At 54.8% G+C, this 19,018-nt stretch overlaps 2 protein-coding genes across 9 annotated transcripts in view; one reads left to right on the top strand and one right to left on the bottom strand.

Annotated features, from left to right (window-relative positions):
• Positions 1–706: 706 nt before the first annotated feature.
• GEMIN7 (gem nuclear organelle associated protein 7) lies at positions 707–3,782 on the top strand. 2 transcript variants are annotated; one of them, XM_073321483.1, is made up of 2 exons: positions 707–759; positions 3,332–3,782. In XM_073321483.1, exon 2 carries the CDS (start codon positions 3,341–3,343, stop codon positions 3,719–3,721), a length of 381 nt encoding a protein of 126 aa, XP_073177584.1. In that variant the 5' UTR covers positions 707–759; positions 3,332–3,340; the 3' UTR covers positions 3,722–3,782. The 2 variants fall into 2 exon arrangements, with proteins under 2 accessions (XP_073177584.1, XP_073177583.1); XM_073321482.2 differs by lacking the exon at positions 707–759 and adding an exon at positions 2,048–2,156.
• A 5,374-nt stretch (positions 3,783–9,156) lies between these two features.
• The window catches only part of CLASRP (CLK4 associating serine/arginine rich protein), a 41,683-nt gene continuing 31,821 nt past the window's right edge, over positions 9,157–19,018 (bottom strand). For all 7 annotated transcript variants that reach the window (XM_073322215.2, XM_073322212.1, XM_073322209.2 and 4 more), the window contains 2 exons: positions 9,975–9,999; positions 9,157–9,354 (listed from right to left, as the gene is read on the bottom strand). In XM_073322215.2, coding sequence (XP_073178316.1) covers positions 9,312–9,354; positions 9,975–9,999 — 68 coding nt within the window. In that variant the 3' untranslated portion in view covers positions 9,157–9,311. The remainder of the gene's footprint in view (positions 9,355–9,974; positions 10,000–19,018) is intronic.

Below are 19,018 nucleotides of genomic sequence, written 5' to 3'. Positions count from 1 at the left end.
GGGGGGGTGCAGGAGTCAGGGCAGATGGCTGGGGTGTGTGAGGGGGGTGCAGGAGTCACAGCAGGGTGTAGGAGGGGGGTGCAGGAGTCAGGGCAGATGGCTGGGGTGTGTGAGGGGGGTGCAGGAGTCACAGCAGGGTGTAGGAGGGGGGTGCAGGAGTCAGGGCAGATGGCTGGGGTGTGTGAGGGGGGTGCAGGAGTCACAGCAGGGTGTAGGAGGGGGGTGCAGAAGTGTGGTGGGCTGGGGGTGCTCCCAGCCCCCTGCCCTGAGCGGTTCACAGCAGGGGGCTGGAGGGGGTATACCCCGGTTCCACCCCCTTCCCCGAGGCCCTGCCCCCGCCTCTTCTCCACCTCCCCCTCTCTCTGCCCGCACGCCACGGACCGGCGGCAGGGAGCGGAGTGCGGGCGAGTCCGCAGCGCGCTGGGGGAAGAGGCGGGAGCTCGGCTGCCGCGGAGCAGCAGGACCGAGCCCGGGCCGCAGCCCCACCACGCTTCTGCCCCGCAGGGGAGAGCAGGGGCGGAGAAGAGGGGCTGGGCCCCCCCAGCCCGGACTCCCCCGCCCCCATCTCCGGCCGCCCCCCCCCCTTTTTTTTGCGCTTGGGGCGGCCCTGATTAGGGTGTGACCGGGCACGCCCGCCACACCCGCTGCGCACGCCTCTGGCGGTGACCGCGGGCTTGGGGCAGGGCTCCTCTGGGGGGACTTGGGGGGCAGGTGTCTGGGGGGACATGGCGGAGGCATGGAGAGCAGGTGTCTGGAGGGGTAGGCACAGGGGACAGGTGTCGGGGGGCAGGGGGAAGGTACGGAGGGGCAAGCGTGGGGGGCAGGTATCTGGGAGCAGAGCGTAGGCGAGGGGAGGCAGGTGTCTGGGGGGGCAGGGGGAGGTGTGGGGGGGCAGGTGTTGGGGGCAGGGTGGAGGTGCGAGGGGGCAGGTGTCTGGGGGGGCAGGGCGGAGGCGCGGGGGGCAGGTGTCTGGGGGGGCAGGGCGGAGGCGCGGGGGGCAGGTGTCTGAGGGGGCAGGGCGGAGGCGCGGGGGGCAGGTGTCTGAGGGGGCAGGGCGGAGGCGCGGGGGGCAGGTGTCTGGGGGGGCAGGGCGGAGGTGTGGGGGGGCAGGTGTCTGGGGGGGCAGGGCGGAGGCGCGGGGGGCAGGTGTCTGGGGGGGCAGGGCGGAGGCGCGGGGGGCAGGTGTCTGGGGGGGCAGGGCGGAGGTGTGGGGAGCAGGGCGGGTGGCACATCTCGGAGGGAGCCCAGGGCGGAGGCCCAGGGAGCAGCTGTCGGGGTCCGAGGGGCGGGGAGGAGCAGGGGGGGCAAATGTCGGGAGGGGGAGGTGTGTGTGGGGGGCTGGTGTCCGGGGGAGGTGCGAGGGGGCAGGTGTCGGGGGACAGAGCGGAGGCGCGGGGGGCAGGTGTCTGGGGGGGCAGGGTGGAGGTGCGAGGGGGCAGGTGTCTGGGGGGGCAGGGTGGAGGTGCGAGGGGGCAGGTGTCTGGGGGGGCAGGGCGGAGGCGCGGGGGGCAGGTGTCTGGGGGGGCAGGGCGGAGGCGCGGGGGGCAGGTGTCTGGGGGGGCAGGGCGGAGGTGCGAGGGGGCAGGTGTCTGGGGGGGCAGGGCGGAGGTGTGGGGGGGCAGGTGTCTGGGGGGGCAGGGCGGAGGCGCGGGGGGCAGGTGTCTGGGGGGGCAGGGCGGAGGTGTGGGGAGCAGGGCGGGTGGCACATCTCGGAGGGAGCCCAGGGCGGAGGCCCAGGGAGCAGCTGTCGGGGTCCGAGGGGCGGGGAGGAGCAGGGGGGGCAAATGTCGGGAGGGGGAGGTGTGTGGGGGGGGCTGGTGTCCGGGGGAGGTGCGAGGGGGCAGGTGTCGGGGGAAGGCAGGTGTCCGGGGGGGCAGGGCGGGTGGCACATCTCGGAGGGAGCCCAGGACGGAGGCCCAGGGGGCAGGTGTCGGGGTCGGAGGAGCGGGGGGGGGGCTGGTGTCTGGGGGGGACGAAGCGGCGGGGGGCGGGGCTATGCCGGGTCTGGAGGAGCTGGGCGGGGCCGCGGGGGGCGGAACCAGACGGGCGGTTCGTGTTCCCGGCCGGGCTCTGTTCGCTGCTGCACCGAGTCCAACGATCGCCGGAAGCCGCCCGGGACCGGCCGCAGCCTCCGGGTCTGACTCGGACCGGCCGGGGTGCGAGCGGGGTGTAGCCTAGGGAGCGCGGGGGGTGGCGCCTGGGGGCCGGCGGGGAGATCTCGGGGGGGCTGCTATAGGGTGGGGTGAGGGGGCGGTAATTGGGAGTTCGGGGTCTGGGTCTATCGGGGCTGGGGGGATGGGGTATCTCCGGAGGGAGCTGGGTCGAGGTGGGGTGGCAGCGGGGGGGGGGGTGTATTGGGGGTGGGTTACTCGGGGGGGTGTGGGGGTGCTGGTTGTATCGGGGGGGTGCTGGTAGGGGTATCTCTGGGGGAGGGGGGAGTGGCAGCTGGGGGATGAGTGTATTGGGGGTGGGTTACTCGGGGGGGCATGGTGGGGGTGCTGGTAGGGGTATCTCTGGGGGGAGGGGGGAGTGGCAGCTGGGGTTGGGTGTATTGGGGGTTGGTTACTCGGGGGGGGCATGGTGGGGGTGCTGGTAGGGGAATCTCTGGGGGAGGGGGGAGTGGCAGCTGGGGTTGGGTGTATTGGGGGTTGGTTACTCGGGGGGGTATGGGGGGTACTGGTAGGGGTATCTCTGGGGGGAGGCGGGAGTGGCAGCTGGGGGATGGGTGTATTGGGGGTGGGTTACTCGGGGGGGGCATGGTGGGGGTGCTGGTAGGGGTATCTCTGGGGGAGGGGGGAGTGGCAGCTGGGGTTGGGTGTATTGGGGGTTGGTTACTCGGGGGGGTATGGGGGGTACTGGTAGGGGTATCTCTAGGGGGAGCGGGGAGTGGCGGCTGGGGGATTGGTGTATCAAGATGGTTGCCCGTAGGGGTTAATTCTGCGGGGAAGGCAGGGGTGGGTGGCAGCCGGGGGCCTGCCCTTCCCAAGCAGGTCTGTGGTAGGGATGTAAAAGTTTAACCAGTAAGCATCAGTCTAACCGTTAAACCCTGCTGCTGGCCGGAGCCCAGGACGCTGCTGCTGTCCCGGGGCAGCAGCCGGGACCCCTGGGTCCAGCATCCCCAGGCACGGGCGCTAGGGCCCCACGTAAAACGTGGGGGTGTTGCAGCACCCCCTGCACCGCTAGTTCCCCGGTTAAACGTGTAACTGATAAAATTGTAATCGGTTGCACGGTTACTTTTTTTAACTGCTGTTTACATCCCGAGTCTGTGGAAGGCATTGCTCTAGCACGGCACTTGTGCTGCCAGCTCACATGTTGCTGCCTTTGCCCCCAGGAGCCTGCCATGAAGGTGCCAGTCAGCGTGACCCGCCTGCCCCGTGGCCCGGATGGCACAAGCCGCGGCTTTGACCCCAACTCCCCTCGGTACCAGGCTCTGAGCCCCATCAGCATCTCCACTGTGGGCTGTGGGAACGAGGCAGATCTGGAGCGGGAGCAGCAGGGCCGCGTGGCTCTGCGGGAGCGGTACCTGCGCAGCCTGTTTGCCATGGTTGGCCGCACCATCCACTTCACAATGTACGAGAGAGTCAATGTCTCGGCCTTCTTCGACGCCTCAGACATAGACATCTTGAACTTCCAGGTGTCCGACCTGCAGACCCCGCTGGGCGTGCACAGGGAGGCGCTGCTCCGCTGCTCGGACATCATCTCCTACACCTTCGAGCTGTGACTGCCACAGGCACCCTGCCCCCCACCTGTCCTGCTTTCTAATAAAAACACACTTGGGTACAGCTTGCAGAGTTCTTTCTTCACCTTTCAGAGTGGAGGTGAATTTTCAGGCCCCTGCATCATAGCTGGAAAGTGGTGCTTCCCCTCCACCCATTTGTGCTGCTCTGGAGATGGCCCTGAATTGGAGTGGAAATGAGCTTGGGGGCTGGGGGTGCATGGAGCTGCATCCATTTGGCACAACTCATCTGTTTCTTTTATCTGCTAGTTATGGAAACAAGATATCCCATTCCCTTGGCTAATCCGCTTGGCCCCACTGAATAGAACCCCTAAAAGTTTCCATCACTTTGGAGCACAGAGGCCAAAATGATCATTCTGCAAATAGCTCATGATCACCAAATCTGCTCACTGAAGGTTACCAGTGTGGGTGGCTCAGTGAGCACCTGGCATCCTTGTTATTGGCTGTGTGTAACTTATGAGCACCTATTCAAATAGGGGAAGAAACCTGAGGAACTTGTCTATCACTGCTGCACCTCTCCCCTCCCCTCCCTTCTGTCTAGACATCCGACCCAGTGTGGGATCCATGAATAGCAGAGGAGGGATGGATATTTTGGCAGTAAAACCAAAGTCTCCCTATTTCTGCCTGCTGTAAGGTTTGAACTGCCAGCCCCTTGGGCCTGTGTAGAACATAGTGTGGGGCAAGGTGCAGAGCAGAGCTGGGATGTACAGAGGTGAGGCCTGTGCCACTGTGACAGCCCAGGCAGTGTTAGAAGATGTCAGCCCATGTGGACTGTGATTGAGGTGAGGCTGAAAAGTAATAGGATGAAGCGGAGCACATAATCTCAGATGAATGTGAGCCAGGAGCAAGGTCTCAGGCTGTGCTCTGGTCTCCCGGGGAAGCTGGTAGAAATCTGCAGAGCACCATTGTGCATGGACAGAGGGGTAGCCTACTAGATGCAGTAGGATTTTCCAGCTCCAACTTCTTTCAGATTGTAGTTAATATCTGATCTCCCTGGTTCCTTTTGGCCAGTTCAGAAGGGCAAGAGGACCCCACTGGCTTGCAGGGGGAGACTGCAGGTTCTTGTGGCTGCATGGATTATTGGCCTGGTGGGACAGAGAGCGGTTGAGCTTAGCCGTTTGAGATGAAACTTGGCAAGCTAATGTGCTCTGTGAATTGGCATCAGTGGAACAGGGATTTCAACTCTCTGCTCTGGAACCTGCCATGGGGCTCACTCCTGTGACCCGGAAATGAGCTAATTGGCCAAGGTTTTCGGTACTGACTAATAGTTCAATTTGCACTCCTTAGGAATCCAGTGGGAGATGTCTTAGATATACCTGATTTTCAGAACCTGCAGAGGACTCTGAAGATCAGGCCCTTTAAGGTAACTTAGATTGAAATTCAGGCCCCTACTTATGCATCCCAGAGTCACATTAGTTTTTTTTGGCCACAGCATCAGTCTGGGAGTTCATGTTCCGCCGATTAGCCCTCCCCCTCAAAAAAACACTTTCAGAGTTACAGCTTCCCAGGCTGGGGGACTATCCTGTAGGTATGGCCTGCATTCTTTGTTCCTAGGTTTACACTGAGCTGCATTAAAACACAGTGTTTCCTTGCACCCAGTTTATCAAGCAATCCAGGTTGCTCTGAATCAGCAACCTGTCCTCTTCATTTACTGCTCCCCCAATTTTTGTGTCATCTGCAAACTTTTTCAGTGATGATTTTGTTTTGTTCCAGGTCATTAATAAAAATGTTAAAGAGGAAGAGGGGCCAAGCAGCAAGCCGTGCCCCCTGAAACACAAGGATTTTTAATACAGGCAGCATGAGACCCAGCATGTGTCACTGTACTTGAAGTCTCCCATGATCAGTGTTTTCCCTACATTTTACAGATAGGTGTGTAAGGAGCCAGTCAGCCTGTTCCCTAGTGTGTGGTGGGCTGTTGCAGACACCAACTAATACCCCATCTTGTGCTTTATCTGCTAGACATTGATCCGTAAGCGTTCACCGTCACTTTCTTCTGTTATCAATGTCTCAAACAGCTAATGCCCTTTTTGACATCAAGCTCCCCTCCCCTTTTGCCCATTTTAGTCCTCCTACTAAATAGGTTATAATCATTGGTTTGTAACATCCTAAGCATGCAGATCATTCCCACAGGTTTCACTAATACCAACCAGATCAAATTAGCAGGAGTGTTATAAGCAACACACAAGAAGTAATTCTTCTGCTCTACTTTGCTGCTTAGGCCTCAACTAGAGTACTGTGTCCAGTTCTGGGCGCCACATTTCAGGAAAGATGTGGACAAATTGGAGAAAGTCCAGAGAAGAGCAACAAACTGATCCAAGGACTAGAACAGTGGTTCTCAACCAGGGATACATGTACTCCTGGGGTACTCAGAGGTTTTCCAGGGGGTACAGCAACTCATCTAGCTATCATCTAGATGGCCTATACTTTAAGAATGTAAGGTATATGTTTATCATTTCGCTAGTTATAGAGGTATAAAAGAAAGAATCAAAATCACTGTCTGCCTGTGTAAGGGCCTTCTATCACTGGGACAGTCTGAGGCCCTGTTCTTACTTTAACAACAGGCTATATAAAAAGCACTAGCAAAGTCAGCACACCCTAAAATTTCAGACAATGACTTGTTCATACTTTCTATATACTATACACTAAAATGTACAATATGTATATTCCAATTGATATAATTATATGGTAAAAATGAGAAAGTAAGCCATTTTTCAGTAATCGTGTGGTGACACTTCTGTATTTCTGTGTCTGATTTTGTAAGCAAATAGTTTTTAAGTGAGGTGAAACTTGGGGGTACACAGGACAAATCAGACACCTGAAAGGGATACAGTAGTCTAGAAAGGTTTTGAGCCACCAGTCTAGAAAACATGACCTATGTGGGAAGATTGAAAAAACTGGGTTTCTTTAGTCTGGAGAAGAAAGAGGGGACATAACGGTTTTCAAGTACACAAAAGGTTGTTACAAAAAGGAGGGAGAAAAATTGTTCTTGTTAACCTCTGAGGACAGGAGTAGAAGCCATAGCTTTAAATTGAAGCAAGGGCTGTTTAGGTTGGACATTAGGGAAAACTTCCTGTCAGGATAGTTAAGCACTGGAATAAATTATCAACTGAGGTCGTGGAATCTCCGTCATTGGAGATTTTTAAGAACAGGTTAGATGAACACCTGTCAGGGATGGTCTAGATAATACTTTGTCCTGGCAGGAGTGCAGGGGACTGGACTAGATGACCTCTCAATGTCCCTTCCAGTCCTAGGATTCTATGAATTGCAATTCTTCTTGGTTTGTTATCCAGCCTCCTCGCAGTGGTGTAGTGGCATTTAAAGAGCTAGGTAATGGCATGCTGCAGGTACCAGAGTAGGCACTTGGTTTGGATTCCCACCCGTACGTGCACATAAGTTGTTCTGGTTTAACACTTCCATCAGTTTAAACCCTACTTACAGCAGGTGAGCTTGCACCTGCCATATACAGGTTTAGTAGCCACAAGTCCATACCCAACTGGAACAGAACCTTTCCAGAGAAAAGGCCCAGGCTAGCGCATGGAGACCTCATAGCCCCGCGTTAGGATATAGATATTTAGGCCTGTCTGCAAAGGCCTATACCAGGGGTCAGCAACCTTTCAGAAATGGTGTGCCGAGTCTTCATTTATTCACTAAAATTTAAGGTTTCGCGTGCCAGTAATAAGAATCCATGCGATCCATGCTGAGCTGTGCCCCCTCTTGGCCCTGTCTGCACCCCTCACTGCCCCAGGCTGGGGCCAGAGGGCCACAGCTGGGGGAGGCTGCAGAGTCCTGGGCCGAGGCCAGGAGCAGAGCCCCAGGATGGCAGCAGAGCCCCCCCCAAGACAGTGGCCAGGACTGGCAGTGGGGCTGGCCGACGGAACCCCAGCTGGCAGGGGGCCAGCGGCCGGTACATCAGGCCAGCAGTGGAGCCCCCCCGGACCAATGGCTGGGACCTGGGCCCAGCAGCAGGCTGAGGGGGCCAGCGGACAGAACCCCCGGTGGCAGTGGGCCAGCACCTCAGGCCAGCTGCGGAGCGCCTGGGACCAGTGGCTGGGACCTGGAGCCAGCAGTGGGCCGAGCAGGGCCGGTGGACAGAACCCCAGCTAGCAGGGGCCAGTGGCGGAGCCCCCAGGACTGGTGGCCAGGACCCAGGCAGCGTGAGAGCCATTGAAAATCTGTGGCATGCATGCCAAAGGCGGTATGCGAGCTGGTTGCCTACCCCAGCCTATACTTTAAGAATGTAGGTATATGTTTATCATTTCGCTAGTTATAGAGGAATAAAAGAAAGAATCAAAATCACTGTCTGCCTGTGTAAGGGCCTTCTCTCACTGGGACAGTCTGAGGCCCTGTTCTTAAGGTAAGGCCTTTGGTTAAGCAGCAGAGGCAGCCATAAGCTGGGAAGTGTATGGTGTCATGCTCGCATTCCAAACTAGTCATATTGAAATAAGGCAATCTGGGGCTGTTAGAAAGGTGATCCGATCTATCGCCTCCAGATAAAGGGAAGAGCCTAGAAGATGTAAAAGGAAATTTAGTTTGATAGTTTTCTGTTTGGTAGGAAGTTACTTATCAAGAGACATAGTTAGGAAACCCTTATGTCTTTATAGATGTAGTTGTGAAATCCTCACTTCTAATTTGTTTTGTCATAGTTCCTATTTTGCTAGTGTTTATTTGTATGGTCTGTGTCTGGTTCTGTGATTGTTTGTCTGCTGTATAATTAATTTTGCTGGGTATAAGCTAATTAAGGTGGTGGGATATAGTTGGTTAGCTAATCATGTTACGATATATTAAGATTGGTTAAGGTATAACTGAGACTATTACTATATAAATTAGGGGCAAACAGGAACTAAGTTGGGATTCGAAAATAAGGAAAACGGAACTTGGATTTAAGCTTGGTGAAAGTTCACCCCAATAAACATCAAATTGTTTGCACCTTCGGACTTTGGGTATTAGTGCTCTCTATTCATGCGAGAAGGACCAGGCGAATGGGAGGGTGAAGAAGTAAGCCCTCTAACACGCTGGAAGGAGCCTCCCCTCTCAGCACACTAGGCATACCCTAACAGCACCCACTAGCCCATCGAGCAGAGAGGGCCTGGGGTGGAGGAATCTGACCTTTCCTTCGGAAAGCCACAGCCTAAGCCACCCTGTGTCCTCCAAGCCTTACTCCTTCTGTTGCCTGCAGGAACAGGCCACAGCCATTCCAAAGGGAAGGGCATGGCTTACAGCTATTGCCCCCTAACCCCAATTTCCAGGGTGCGAGCTGGTTGCCTTACACTGCAGACCCACTCCCCTTCTCACAAAGTCAAACTGCTCAGCTCCACCCCTGCCCTGCCCCGTCACAGGAAAGCTCGGCAGTTACCCTGGGTGCAGGTCCTTGTAGAGACTGATCTGAGGCCTCGTCCTATATGTCCAGTTTAAGGCTCCTGCAAGGGCTAAGGAGGATTTTTTATTATTATCCGATACTGGCATCTTAAAAACAGAACAGCAATGTACAGCTTTGCTACACAGCAGGGCTGGCGGGGCCTGCTGAGCCGACCACACCACAGGGGGCAGAGACCAGGGCTGCGCTGGGACCCATGCTCTAATGGCGGTAGTGAGGGCTTCTGGACCGGGAGCGGGAACGCCTGCAAAGGGAGAAGACAAGCTGGTTAAAGCAAGGAGAGGAATGCGCAGAGGGGGCCGGCGCTGCCCCCCTTCCTATAGGGGGCAGCAGAGCTACATCAACCTCTCTGGTCCATGAAAAAGCCTGACACAGGACTCCCTGCATTTGACTCCCTCCCGTCTGCTGAACCCAGCCACACACAGGGACTGGGCCACTCGATTCTCCCACCTATGCAGGACGACTCTGCACAGGGCAGCCAAGCTGTCACAGACACAGCTGGCTGAGTGCACCTGAGCCTGCCCTCAGCACAGCCAGCCTTGCCCTCCCCTGCTGCAGGGCCAGGACACCCCCTGCCTTGGCATGCAGGTGAACAGCCAAGGGTGTGAGCAGGGCCAGCAGCGTGTTAGGTGGCGACTGGAGGAGCCCGCGGAGTGCCAGGGGCCAGGCTAGGGGCGTGAGCGGGGCCAGCAGGGCATGCCAGGTCTATGAAGACATGGGGATGGGGTCCTGAGTGACATGTGTTCCCTGTGCCCACCCACCCCAAGGCTCAGGACTGGCTGCCCTCACAGCTCCCCCGTGGGCACAGCTGGGAGCTGCAGGCAGCTGGTTACCCCATCCCAGACGAGGGGAGATTGAACCTACCTCCTGGAGGAACCATATTCCCGACCTGCAAAGAAAAAGCAAGGGTTACAAGTTGGAGATGAAGCCTCTGTACTGGCGGGCAGGGGTTTAGGAGATGCAGCTGCCCTGTGGGCATAATAGCTCAGCGGTCAGGAGAGGGGTAACCTGGCTGCTCTGGAAAGTGGGACAGCCCTTTCCAGCAGCTTTAGGCTGGGGGAGGCATCTCTCAAAACTTGTGCTGATTTATTGTGAACTAAGTGAGAAATGCAGGGGATTCAGCCAGCGGCGCTGGGGAAAGGACGTACTGCACAGTACCAACCTGACCCTGCAGGAGGGGAGGGTAACCTGACTCACCGTCCCACTGACACCTATGCGATCACTGGCGAGCGCCAAGGCAAACAACATGCAAGTGTCTGCAGCACGGCGGGCTATGGCAGCAGTTTCATTACCTTAGCAGTGTAAAGGTCTGTCACTCAACAACACAACCGGTTCTGTGTGAACACCAAAGCCTCACGCACTGGCTGGCTACATAACGTAAGGACTGGGAAAAAATGGTTACTAACCTTCTCGTAACTGTTGTTCTTTGAGATGTGTTGCTCATGTCGATTCCAATTAGGTGTGCGCACACTGCATGCATGGCAGCCAGATTTTCCCCCTAGCTGTATCCATCGGGTTGGCCTGGACGCTCCCTGGGGTCACGCCTTCACCGCGCTCAATATAGGGCCATGCCGACCTACCATCCCCTCAGTTCCTTTTTGCCAGCTACTCCGACAGAGGGGTAGGAGGGTGAGTATTGTAATGAACATGAGCAACACATCTCGAAGAACAATAGTTAAGAGAAGGTAAGTAACTTTTTTCTTCAAGTGATTGCTCATGTCAATTCCAATTAGGTGAACCCTATCCTTAACTTTTGGAGGCAGGGTCAGAGGTCAAAGGTTCGCTGACTGAAGCACTGCTCTACCAAAGGCTGCATTGTCTCTGGCTTGTTGGGTAATTGTATAATGCAAAGTGAAAGTGTGTATTGACCAGGTCGCTGCTCTGCATATTTCCTGGGTTGGAACATGTGCCAGGAACACCGCTGACGAGGCCTGTGCCCTGGTGGAGTGTGCTGTAAGCAAAGGGGCAGGTACCTTCACCAGGCCATAGCACTCCTGGATGCATGGACGTGATCCACGACAAGATCCTCTGGGAGAAGACTGGAAGCCCATTCATTCTGTCTGCTATGGCAACAAACAGATGAATGGACTTCTGGAACGGTTTCATTCATTCAATGTAAAATGCCAGTGTCCAGCGAGTGAAGTTTCTGCTTCCTGCTGCTTGAGTGCGGCGTAGGATAGAAAACTGGGAGAAAGATGTCCTGGTTGACGTGAAACTGGGAGACAACCTTGGGAAGGAAAGCCAAATGTGGCCTGAGCTGAACCTTGTCCTTACAAAACACAGTGTAAGGAGGCTCTGATGTTGAGGCCTTAAGTTCAGACACCCTCCTGGCTGTTATTGCTATCTGAAACATCACCTTGTATGAGAGGTACAGCAGAGAACATGTCGCCAGCTATTCAAAAGGTGGCCCCATTAGTCTGGAAAGGACCAGACTGAGGTCCCAGGCCGGGACTGGCTGTCAGATGTGTGGATATAGCTTGTTGAGACCTTTCAGGAAACGACTGACCGTGGGGTTGGCAAAGATCGACTGGCCCTCTGCACCTGGATGGAAGGCAGAAATGACAGCCAAGTGAATCTTTACTGATGACATGGACAGCCCCTATTGTTTGAAGTGGAGCAGATAGTCCAGTATGAGGGGAATGGACATGAGTGTTGGAGACGGACGGTGTTGCACCAACCAGATTGAAAATTTCTTCCACTTGGCCAGGTAGGTAGCCCTCGTGGAAGGTTTCCTACTGCCGAGGACTTGTCTGACCAGGTCCGAACAAGCGAGCTCCATTGGGTTTAGCCATGGAGCTTCCACACCGTGAGATGCAGCGATTCAAGGTTCAGGTGCTGGAGACAGCCATGATCCTGAGTTATCAAATCCAGGAAGAGTGGCAAGGTGATTGGGGCTTCCACAGACATTTCCAAGAGAGATGTGCATCAGTGTTGACGGGGCCAGGCTGGAGCTATCAATGTCACTGAGGCCCCGTCCCTCTGAACTTTGAGGAGCATCTTGTGAACAAGAGGGATGGGAGGGAACGCATACAAGGAGGTGGCCCTCTCAGGAAAGGAAGAACGTGTCCACAATGGAGCCCAGGCTGTGGTTCAGGAAGGAGCAAAACTGCTGACATTTCTTGTTGCATCATGTGGCGAACAGGTCTATCCGGGGAAACCCCCACCGTTGAAAGATGGAGTGTGCAACATCCAGGCGCAAGGATCACTTGTGGCCATGGAACGACCTGCTGAGATAGTCTGTACTCCAGGGAGGTACAATGCTTCCAGCTGTATCGAATGAGTTTTGCAGAAGTCCTACAACTTGAGGACTTCCTGGCAAAGGGGAGAGGAGCGTGCATCCCCATATGTTTATATAAAACATTGCTGTGGTGTTGTCCATCATAACTGATACACATTTCCCTTCCAGATAAACTTGGAATGTCTGGCATGCTAGGCGGACGACTCTCAGCTCTCTGACATTGATGTGGAGAGCGAGCTCTGCCTGAGACCGGAGACCTTGTGTCCTGAGGTCTCTCAGATGTGCACCCCACCCCAAGGCTGACACATCTGTCACCAGTGAGAGGGATGGCAGAGGCCTGGTGAAGGGAACCCCCACACATACCACCTGTGGGTCGAACCACCACAGGAGGGAGTCAAGGGCTGGATGAGGCAGGGTGACTATCTTGTCCAGATTGTGCTGAACCAACCGATATACCGAGGCCAGCCACGATTGGAGCGACTGGAGTCTGAGCCTGCTGTACCCACATAGGTACAAGCGGTCATGTGTCCCAGAAGCTTTAGGCAATTCCTTGCAGTTGTGGTAGGGAACTGCCTGAGATTTCAAATAATGTTGCCCAGGGCCTGGAACCGCGATTCCGGGAGGTATGCCCTGGCCTGCATGGAGTCCAATACCGCCCCTATGAACTCTATTCACTGGACTGGGGACAGAGTTGACTTTTGCACATTCAGAAGAAGGCCCAGTTCGTCGAAAGTTGCGGTTATGAACCCAACTTGGGCCTCCACTTTCTCTCTGGAGCAGCCCTTGATCAGACAGTCGTTGAGGTATGGAAACACCTATACCTGTCACCTGTGCAGGAACGTGGCCACAAATGTCATGCATTTGGTAAACACTCAAGGCGCCACTGAGAGGCCAAACAGGAGGACTGTGAAATGGTAGTGATTGTGGTTCACCACAAACCTGAGGTACCTTCTGTGGGACGATGTGATTGAGATGTGAAAGTATGTGTCCTTCAAGTTGAGGGTGGCATACCAGTCCCCTGGATCCAATGAAGGAATAATGGAGACCATGCGAAACTTCAGTTTTTTCCATGAACCTGCTGAGCTCTCGCAGGTCTAGGATGGTCCTGAGGCCGCCTTTGGCTTTTGGTATTAGGAAATACCAGGAATAGAAGCCCTTGCCCTTCAGCTCCTGAGGAACCTCTTCTACTGCCCCCAGCGATAGGAGCGAATGCACCTCCTGTATGAGGAGTTGCTTGCAAGAAGGGTCCCTGAAGAGGGACGGGGAAGGGGGGTGGAAGGGCCAAGAATTGGAGGGAGTATCCCCCTTCTATCGTGCGGAGCCCCCAGCAGTCTGATGTAATATGGGTCCATGCAGGGTAGAAAGGGGACAATCTGCTCAAGAAGGTAAGGAGGGGCGGATCCAGTGTTCGTGCTGGTGCGCCGTCCTCGACTGTGCCTTCAAGAGGTCTGCTTCTGGCCTGAAGACTGCTTCGACTGGCCATAGCCCTGGCGTGAGGAAGGGTGGGGCCTCTTCCCATCATTCCTATTCCTCCGCCAAGAGCCATCCCATCCATTCTGTGGCTGGTAGAACCACAGCGGAGGTTGCAACCTGAAATGTTTCTGCTGTGTAGCGGGGGTATGCAGGCCAAGGGATTTGAGTGTGGCCCTCGAGTTCTTCAGGCTATGGAGCCTTGTGTCTGTCTTTTCTGAAAAGAGGGCCGAGCCTTCAAAGGGGAGGTCCTGGATGGTCTGCTGGACCTCACAGGTGAGGCCAGAGACTTGCAGCCAGGAGCTCCTCATCATGGCTACCCCCCTTGCATCGTGCGGGTGGCTCCAGCAATGAGCTTGCCCTCCTCAACCAGCACAGACAACTCTGTGCGGAAGTCCTGTGGCAGCAGCTCCCTCAAATTTGGCCATCACTCCGCAGTTGTGGTAGCTGTATCTACTGATGACGACCTGTTGATCTGAAATGCGGAGCTGCAACCCCCACATCGAACAGACCTTCCTGACAAACAGATCTAATTTCTTCACCTTCCGGTTTTTTGGGGAGGGTTAGCCGTGTCCCCTACCAGGGAATCTGGTGGAGGGCACGTATAAAGCTGCTCATATCCCTTTGAGGGAACAAATACCTCTGCTCATTCCTCTTCGCCGTGGGAGGCAAAGAGGCTGGGGTCTGCCACAAGATTTTAGTGGCCTCACTGATAGTTTTAATAAGTGACACGGCAATGCAGGAGGGCCCGGAGGGGGCAAGAAAGTTGACCATAGGGTCCGTGTCCTCTACTACCTCTTCTGCCTGGATCCCTAGGTTCTGTGCCACCCCCCCTAAGCAGTTGTTGCAAGACCCTGCTGTCTTCCAGGGCTGGGGTCGTTGACATGCGCATCACTGCCTCATCCGGTGAGAACGAAGACAAAAGCCTGTCTGGCAGTGGGTCGTGCTCCCTGCCCTCAGCGCCAAGGGGGTCTTGTGGCGTCCGGTGTCCTGGTGCAGTCCCCGATGGGAAGAACGGTGTGGCCACAACAGGTGGTGCCATGGAAGTCGGTGCCGTGGATGCCGGTGCCACATATACCATAGCCACCGACATTGGAGCCATGGCAGCTGACTGCAGTGGTCGCTACAGCCAATGCCCCCAGTCCGACAGCGTCGATGATGGCATAACTGATGCCAAGGCCACCTATGATGACCTGGAATGGGACCTCTGGCTCTGTCCCCGGCTCTGATGGAACACCCAGGGACTCCAGAATAGCCACTGGAGTGGAGCCTGCCATTGACCCGGCCATGGTGGCGGGTAGGGCTGCCAATGGCACCGGGATCTTCTGCTCCTGCTGGAGTGATACAGCTCCACCTCTGAGGACTCCATATAGGAGGACCACAGAGGAGTGGTGCCCATTGGTGCCGGTGATCAGTGCCGGGGGACTGGTGCGGCTCCCCTGCATGGGTAGCTGGTGCCGGGGAACAATGTGCAGGAGATGATGATTGCTGCCCCATCATCACCAGCTTGCCCCTCAACGGCACCGAGGGTCACACTGGCCCTGGTGACTTGTCCCTCCTTGGAGGGGAGGATGGCGCTGTAAGCTCCAGCAGGTCCCTTGCCGCCTCTAGTGTGGAGGGGAGCTGCCGCTCTCGGCTGTGGCGGGCCGGTGAGCAATGAGGGTCCGGACTCGAGTGGCTCCCCATGAGGGAGGAGTCGGCATGACAGTGGTTGGCGGTGGGGCTGAGGTGGTGTGGCCTGGCCTGACACGGGTCACACACCCAACCGCTCCTTGGGTTTTGCTGGAGGAGAGCGGCTCCTCTCCAGCCTCCTCTTCTTTTGGGGCACCGGAGACTGAGATTGGTGCCTCCCTGTGGCCTGTGCCGAGGCCTTGTGGGTGGAGCCATGGTGGTGCAGAGGGTCTCTCAAAGAGCCCTTCCTCGGCACCGGCTTCCATGCCAGCGCACTCCGCACTGACGAGGAGGTGCTCAGGATTGGCTCTGCCAAGCCGGGGTCCAATTGAGGGTGGACTGCAGCCTCCATCAGGAGGCTCTTGAGACACTGATCCCGGTCTTTAAGGGTTCTGATGGCTCTCCCCAAACACTTCAGACACAATCTGTGCGGGTTGCTCCTGGGCATAGACTTGCCACAGTCCTCGCAGGCTTTAAAACCCGGGGACCAAGGCATGCCCCAGTGCCGGGAGAGCATTGGGGGGGAGGGGTACCCCCAAAATTAAACCTAGCGAAGAAACTACCTATTTATTTTACCACAACAACTACGATAACTATATACACAATTTATAAAAAGACACTGCAAGAGTGGGGACGCTTGCCGAAGCAAGAGCTAAAGATGTTCTGGCTAACCGTCACTGGCAGTAAGAAGGAACTTAAGGGATGGTGGGTCAGCATGGCCCTGTATTGAGCGCCACGAAGGTGCAACCCCAGGGGGCGCCCAGGCCAACTCGACGGATACCACTAGGGGAAAAATCTTCCAGCTGCCATCCACACAGCACGCACACACCTAATTGGAATTGACATGAGCAACACAGCCTGGAGAACTTTTTTTTAAATACACAGGCCAATATTTTCAGAAGTAGAAGCCTAAAGTGTGGCCCTTCAGCCCACATTTAGGCATCTAAGGGTGGGATTCCCAGAAGCTCCCACGTGATTTCAGAACAGATGTTAACGATGCCCTGGACTCGTCTCTCTCAGAACAGATGAGCATTTTGAGAGTGACACATCTTAGTAGAAAAACTGCTATGTAAGCTCTGAAATTCTCTGAACACTTAGCAAACTGCGGAGTCATGCATGAGCCATCCAGTTCAGCAACTGGAGATGAACCAAGAAGCAGTTGGCTAATAGGGAGATCAGCCAACTGCTCTGGGGAAAGGACGTACTGAATGGTACAGGCCTGACCCTGAAAGCTGGGGAGGGTAACCTGACTCTTGCAGCCCTACTAGCCAGATGGAAACAGAACAAGCTAATTACACCTTTAAACTTGCACAATCAATATTTTTTATTCTTATTAATCTTGATTTAGCTCTACCCTCTGAGGCACCTGGCATTGGCCACTGTCAGATAGGATACTGGGATAGATGGACCTTTGGTCTGACCCAGTATGGCCGTTCTTATGTTCTTAATTCCTGGTGAAAAGGGAAGTCCTGGGTACAGCAGGCTCCCGCTCGGGTGCTGGCCCTCCAGGGGCATGAGCCATTAGTGAGGCTGGAAGCTACCCAAATGGCACTGTTCCCCTAGAACACCACACACCACGCTTCCCCCTCACAGACACCTGGACCCCCGAAGAGGCTGCTCTAAGGGACTGCAAGAGTCTGACCTCAAGGGTACTGGGAGTAGGGGTCTCCCACTGGCTTCAAAATCACTGGCCACTTCTGAAGATTTAGGCCCTAATCTCTGGGAACCCAGCCAGTGTCCAGAGCACATGCTGAGGATGAAGAGTGACATCTGCTGGACTCATGCAGCACTGAGTCACCTCCCAGCCTAGCCCACGGCCACTGCAGCACCATCCCAGTGAATGCTGGAGCAAGGAGCAGCTCTCTCTCCAGTTCTGCAGACAGCTAGCTCCCAAACAGCAGCTGCTCCCTGTGACACTGGACTCCATATGCTTTATGAAAATATGCTTATGAATGTGAATATGATGTAACTGGAATATGCTCTATGCAAAAGGTCTCTTGAAAGGTATCATTACAGAGCTTATGATCTACTGAGTGTGGTCATCTTATTTGTTTGTATGTGTTATTTCTATGTCTGGAGTGAGGGGAAGAAGATATAAACTTGTTTCAGAGTAACAGCCGTGTTAGTCTTTCTTTTTGTGAATACAAGGAGTACTTGTGGCACCTTAGAGACTAACCAATTTATTTGAGCATAAGCTTTCGTGAGCTGTAGCTCACTTCATCGGATGCATCGGAGCTGTAGCTCACGAAAGCTTATGCTCAAATAAATTGGTTAGTCTCTAAGGTGCCATATAAACTTGTTTCAGAGGAACAGCCGTGTTAGTCTGTATTCGCAAAAAGAAAAGGAGTACTTGTGGCACCTTAGAGACTAACCAATTTATTTGAGCATGAGCTTTCGTGAAGTGAGCTGTAGCTCACGAAAGCTCATGCTCAAATAAATTGGTTAGTCTCTAAGGTGCCACAAGTACTCCTTTTCTTTTTATATAAACTTGTATTACTGATGTAAATATATTAAGTGGAAGCCATTAAGGGTGCTTCAGAATCAATGAACTGTAAATGGCTCTGTTTACTTGCAAACCTTCCTGTGGAAGAGCAGGCCAGTCCAGGAAGAATGGAGGCTGGGGTCTCACAGGACATGTGACCATGTCACATGATACTAAAATTCATCTTAAATCTGGTACTTTTCCATTTAGAAGGGGGGTGGGGACCCAGAGAGACAAACTATTCCCACCTTGTGCCAAAGCTATAAAAGGGGGTGGAGCAGGACAAGGGAGGTCCCAATCATGAGAAAACCCCTAGTTACCACCTGAGATGGCTGCTGGAACTAGCAAGGACTGTATCAGGGGAAAGGATTGCGCCCAGACTAGGAAGGAGTCTAGTCTGTAAAAGAAGCTTATTGGAACATCTCTGAGGGTGAGCTTTACCTGTAATCAGTTTCTTAATGTATTAGGCTCAGACTTGCGTGTTTTTGCTTTATTTTGCTTCGTGACCTACTTTGTTCTGTCTGTTATTACTTGAAACCACTTGAATCCTACTTTTTATACTCAATAAAATCACTTTTATTTGTAAACCAGAGTAAGCGATTAATACCTGGGGGAGCAAACAGCTGTGCATCTCTATCAGTGATATAGAGGGCAGACAATTTATGAATTTACTCTGTATAAGCTTTATACAGAGTAAAACGGATTTATTTGGGGTTTGGATCCCATTGGAAGCTGGGTGTCTGGATGCTGGAGACAGGAGTATTTGCCGAGCAGTTTTCAGTTAAGTCTGCTGCTTTGGGGGCATGGTTCAGACCCTGGGTCTGTGTTACAGCAGGCTAGTGTGTCTGGCTCAACAAGGCAGGGTTCTGGAGTCCCAAGCTGGCAGGGAAAACGGGCTGAGAGGTAATTTCAGCACATCAGGTGACAGTCCCAAGGGGGGGGGGGTCCTCTGTGATCAAACCCATCACGCTCCCTGCCCCCCAGTCTGTGCCTGCCCCACTCTCTGTCAGCACAGGAGTCACTTGCCCAGGCAGTGCCAAGCAGCGG

The sequence above is a fragment of the Lepidochelys kempii genome, chromosome 23 (genome assembly GCF_965140285.1).
Source record: "Lepidochelys kempii isolate rLepKem1 chromosome 23, rLepKem1.hap1, whole genome shotgun sequence".
Lineage (NCBI taxonomy): Eukaryota > Metazoa > Chordata > Testudines > Cheloniidae > Lepidochelys > Lepidochelys kempii.
The sequence above is the reverse complement of the archived record's forward strand: the minus strand, read 5'-3'. Positions and strand labels throughout refer to the sequence as shown.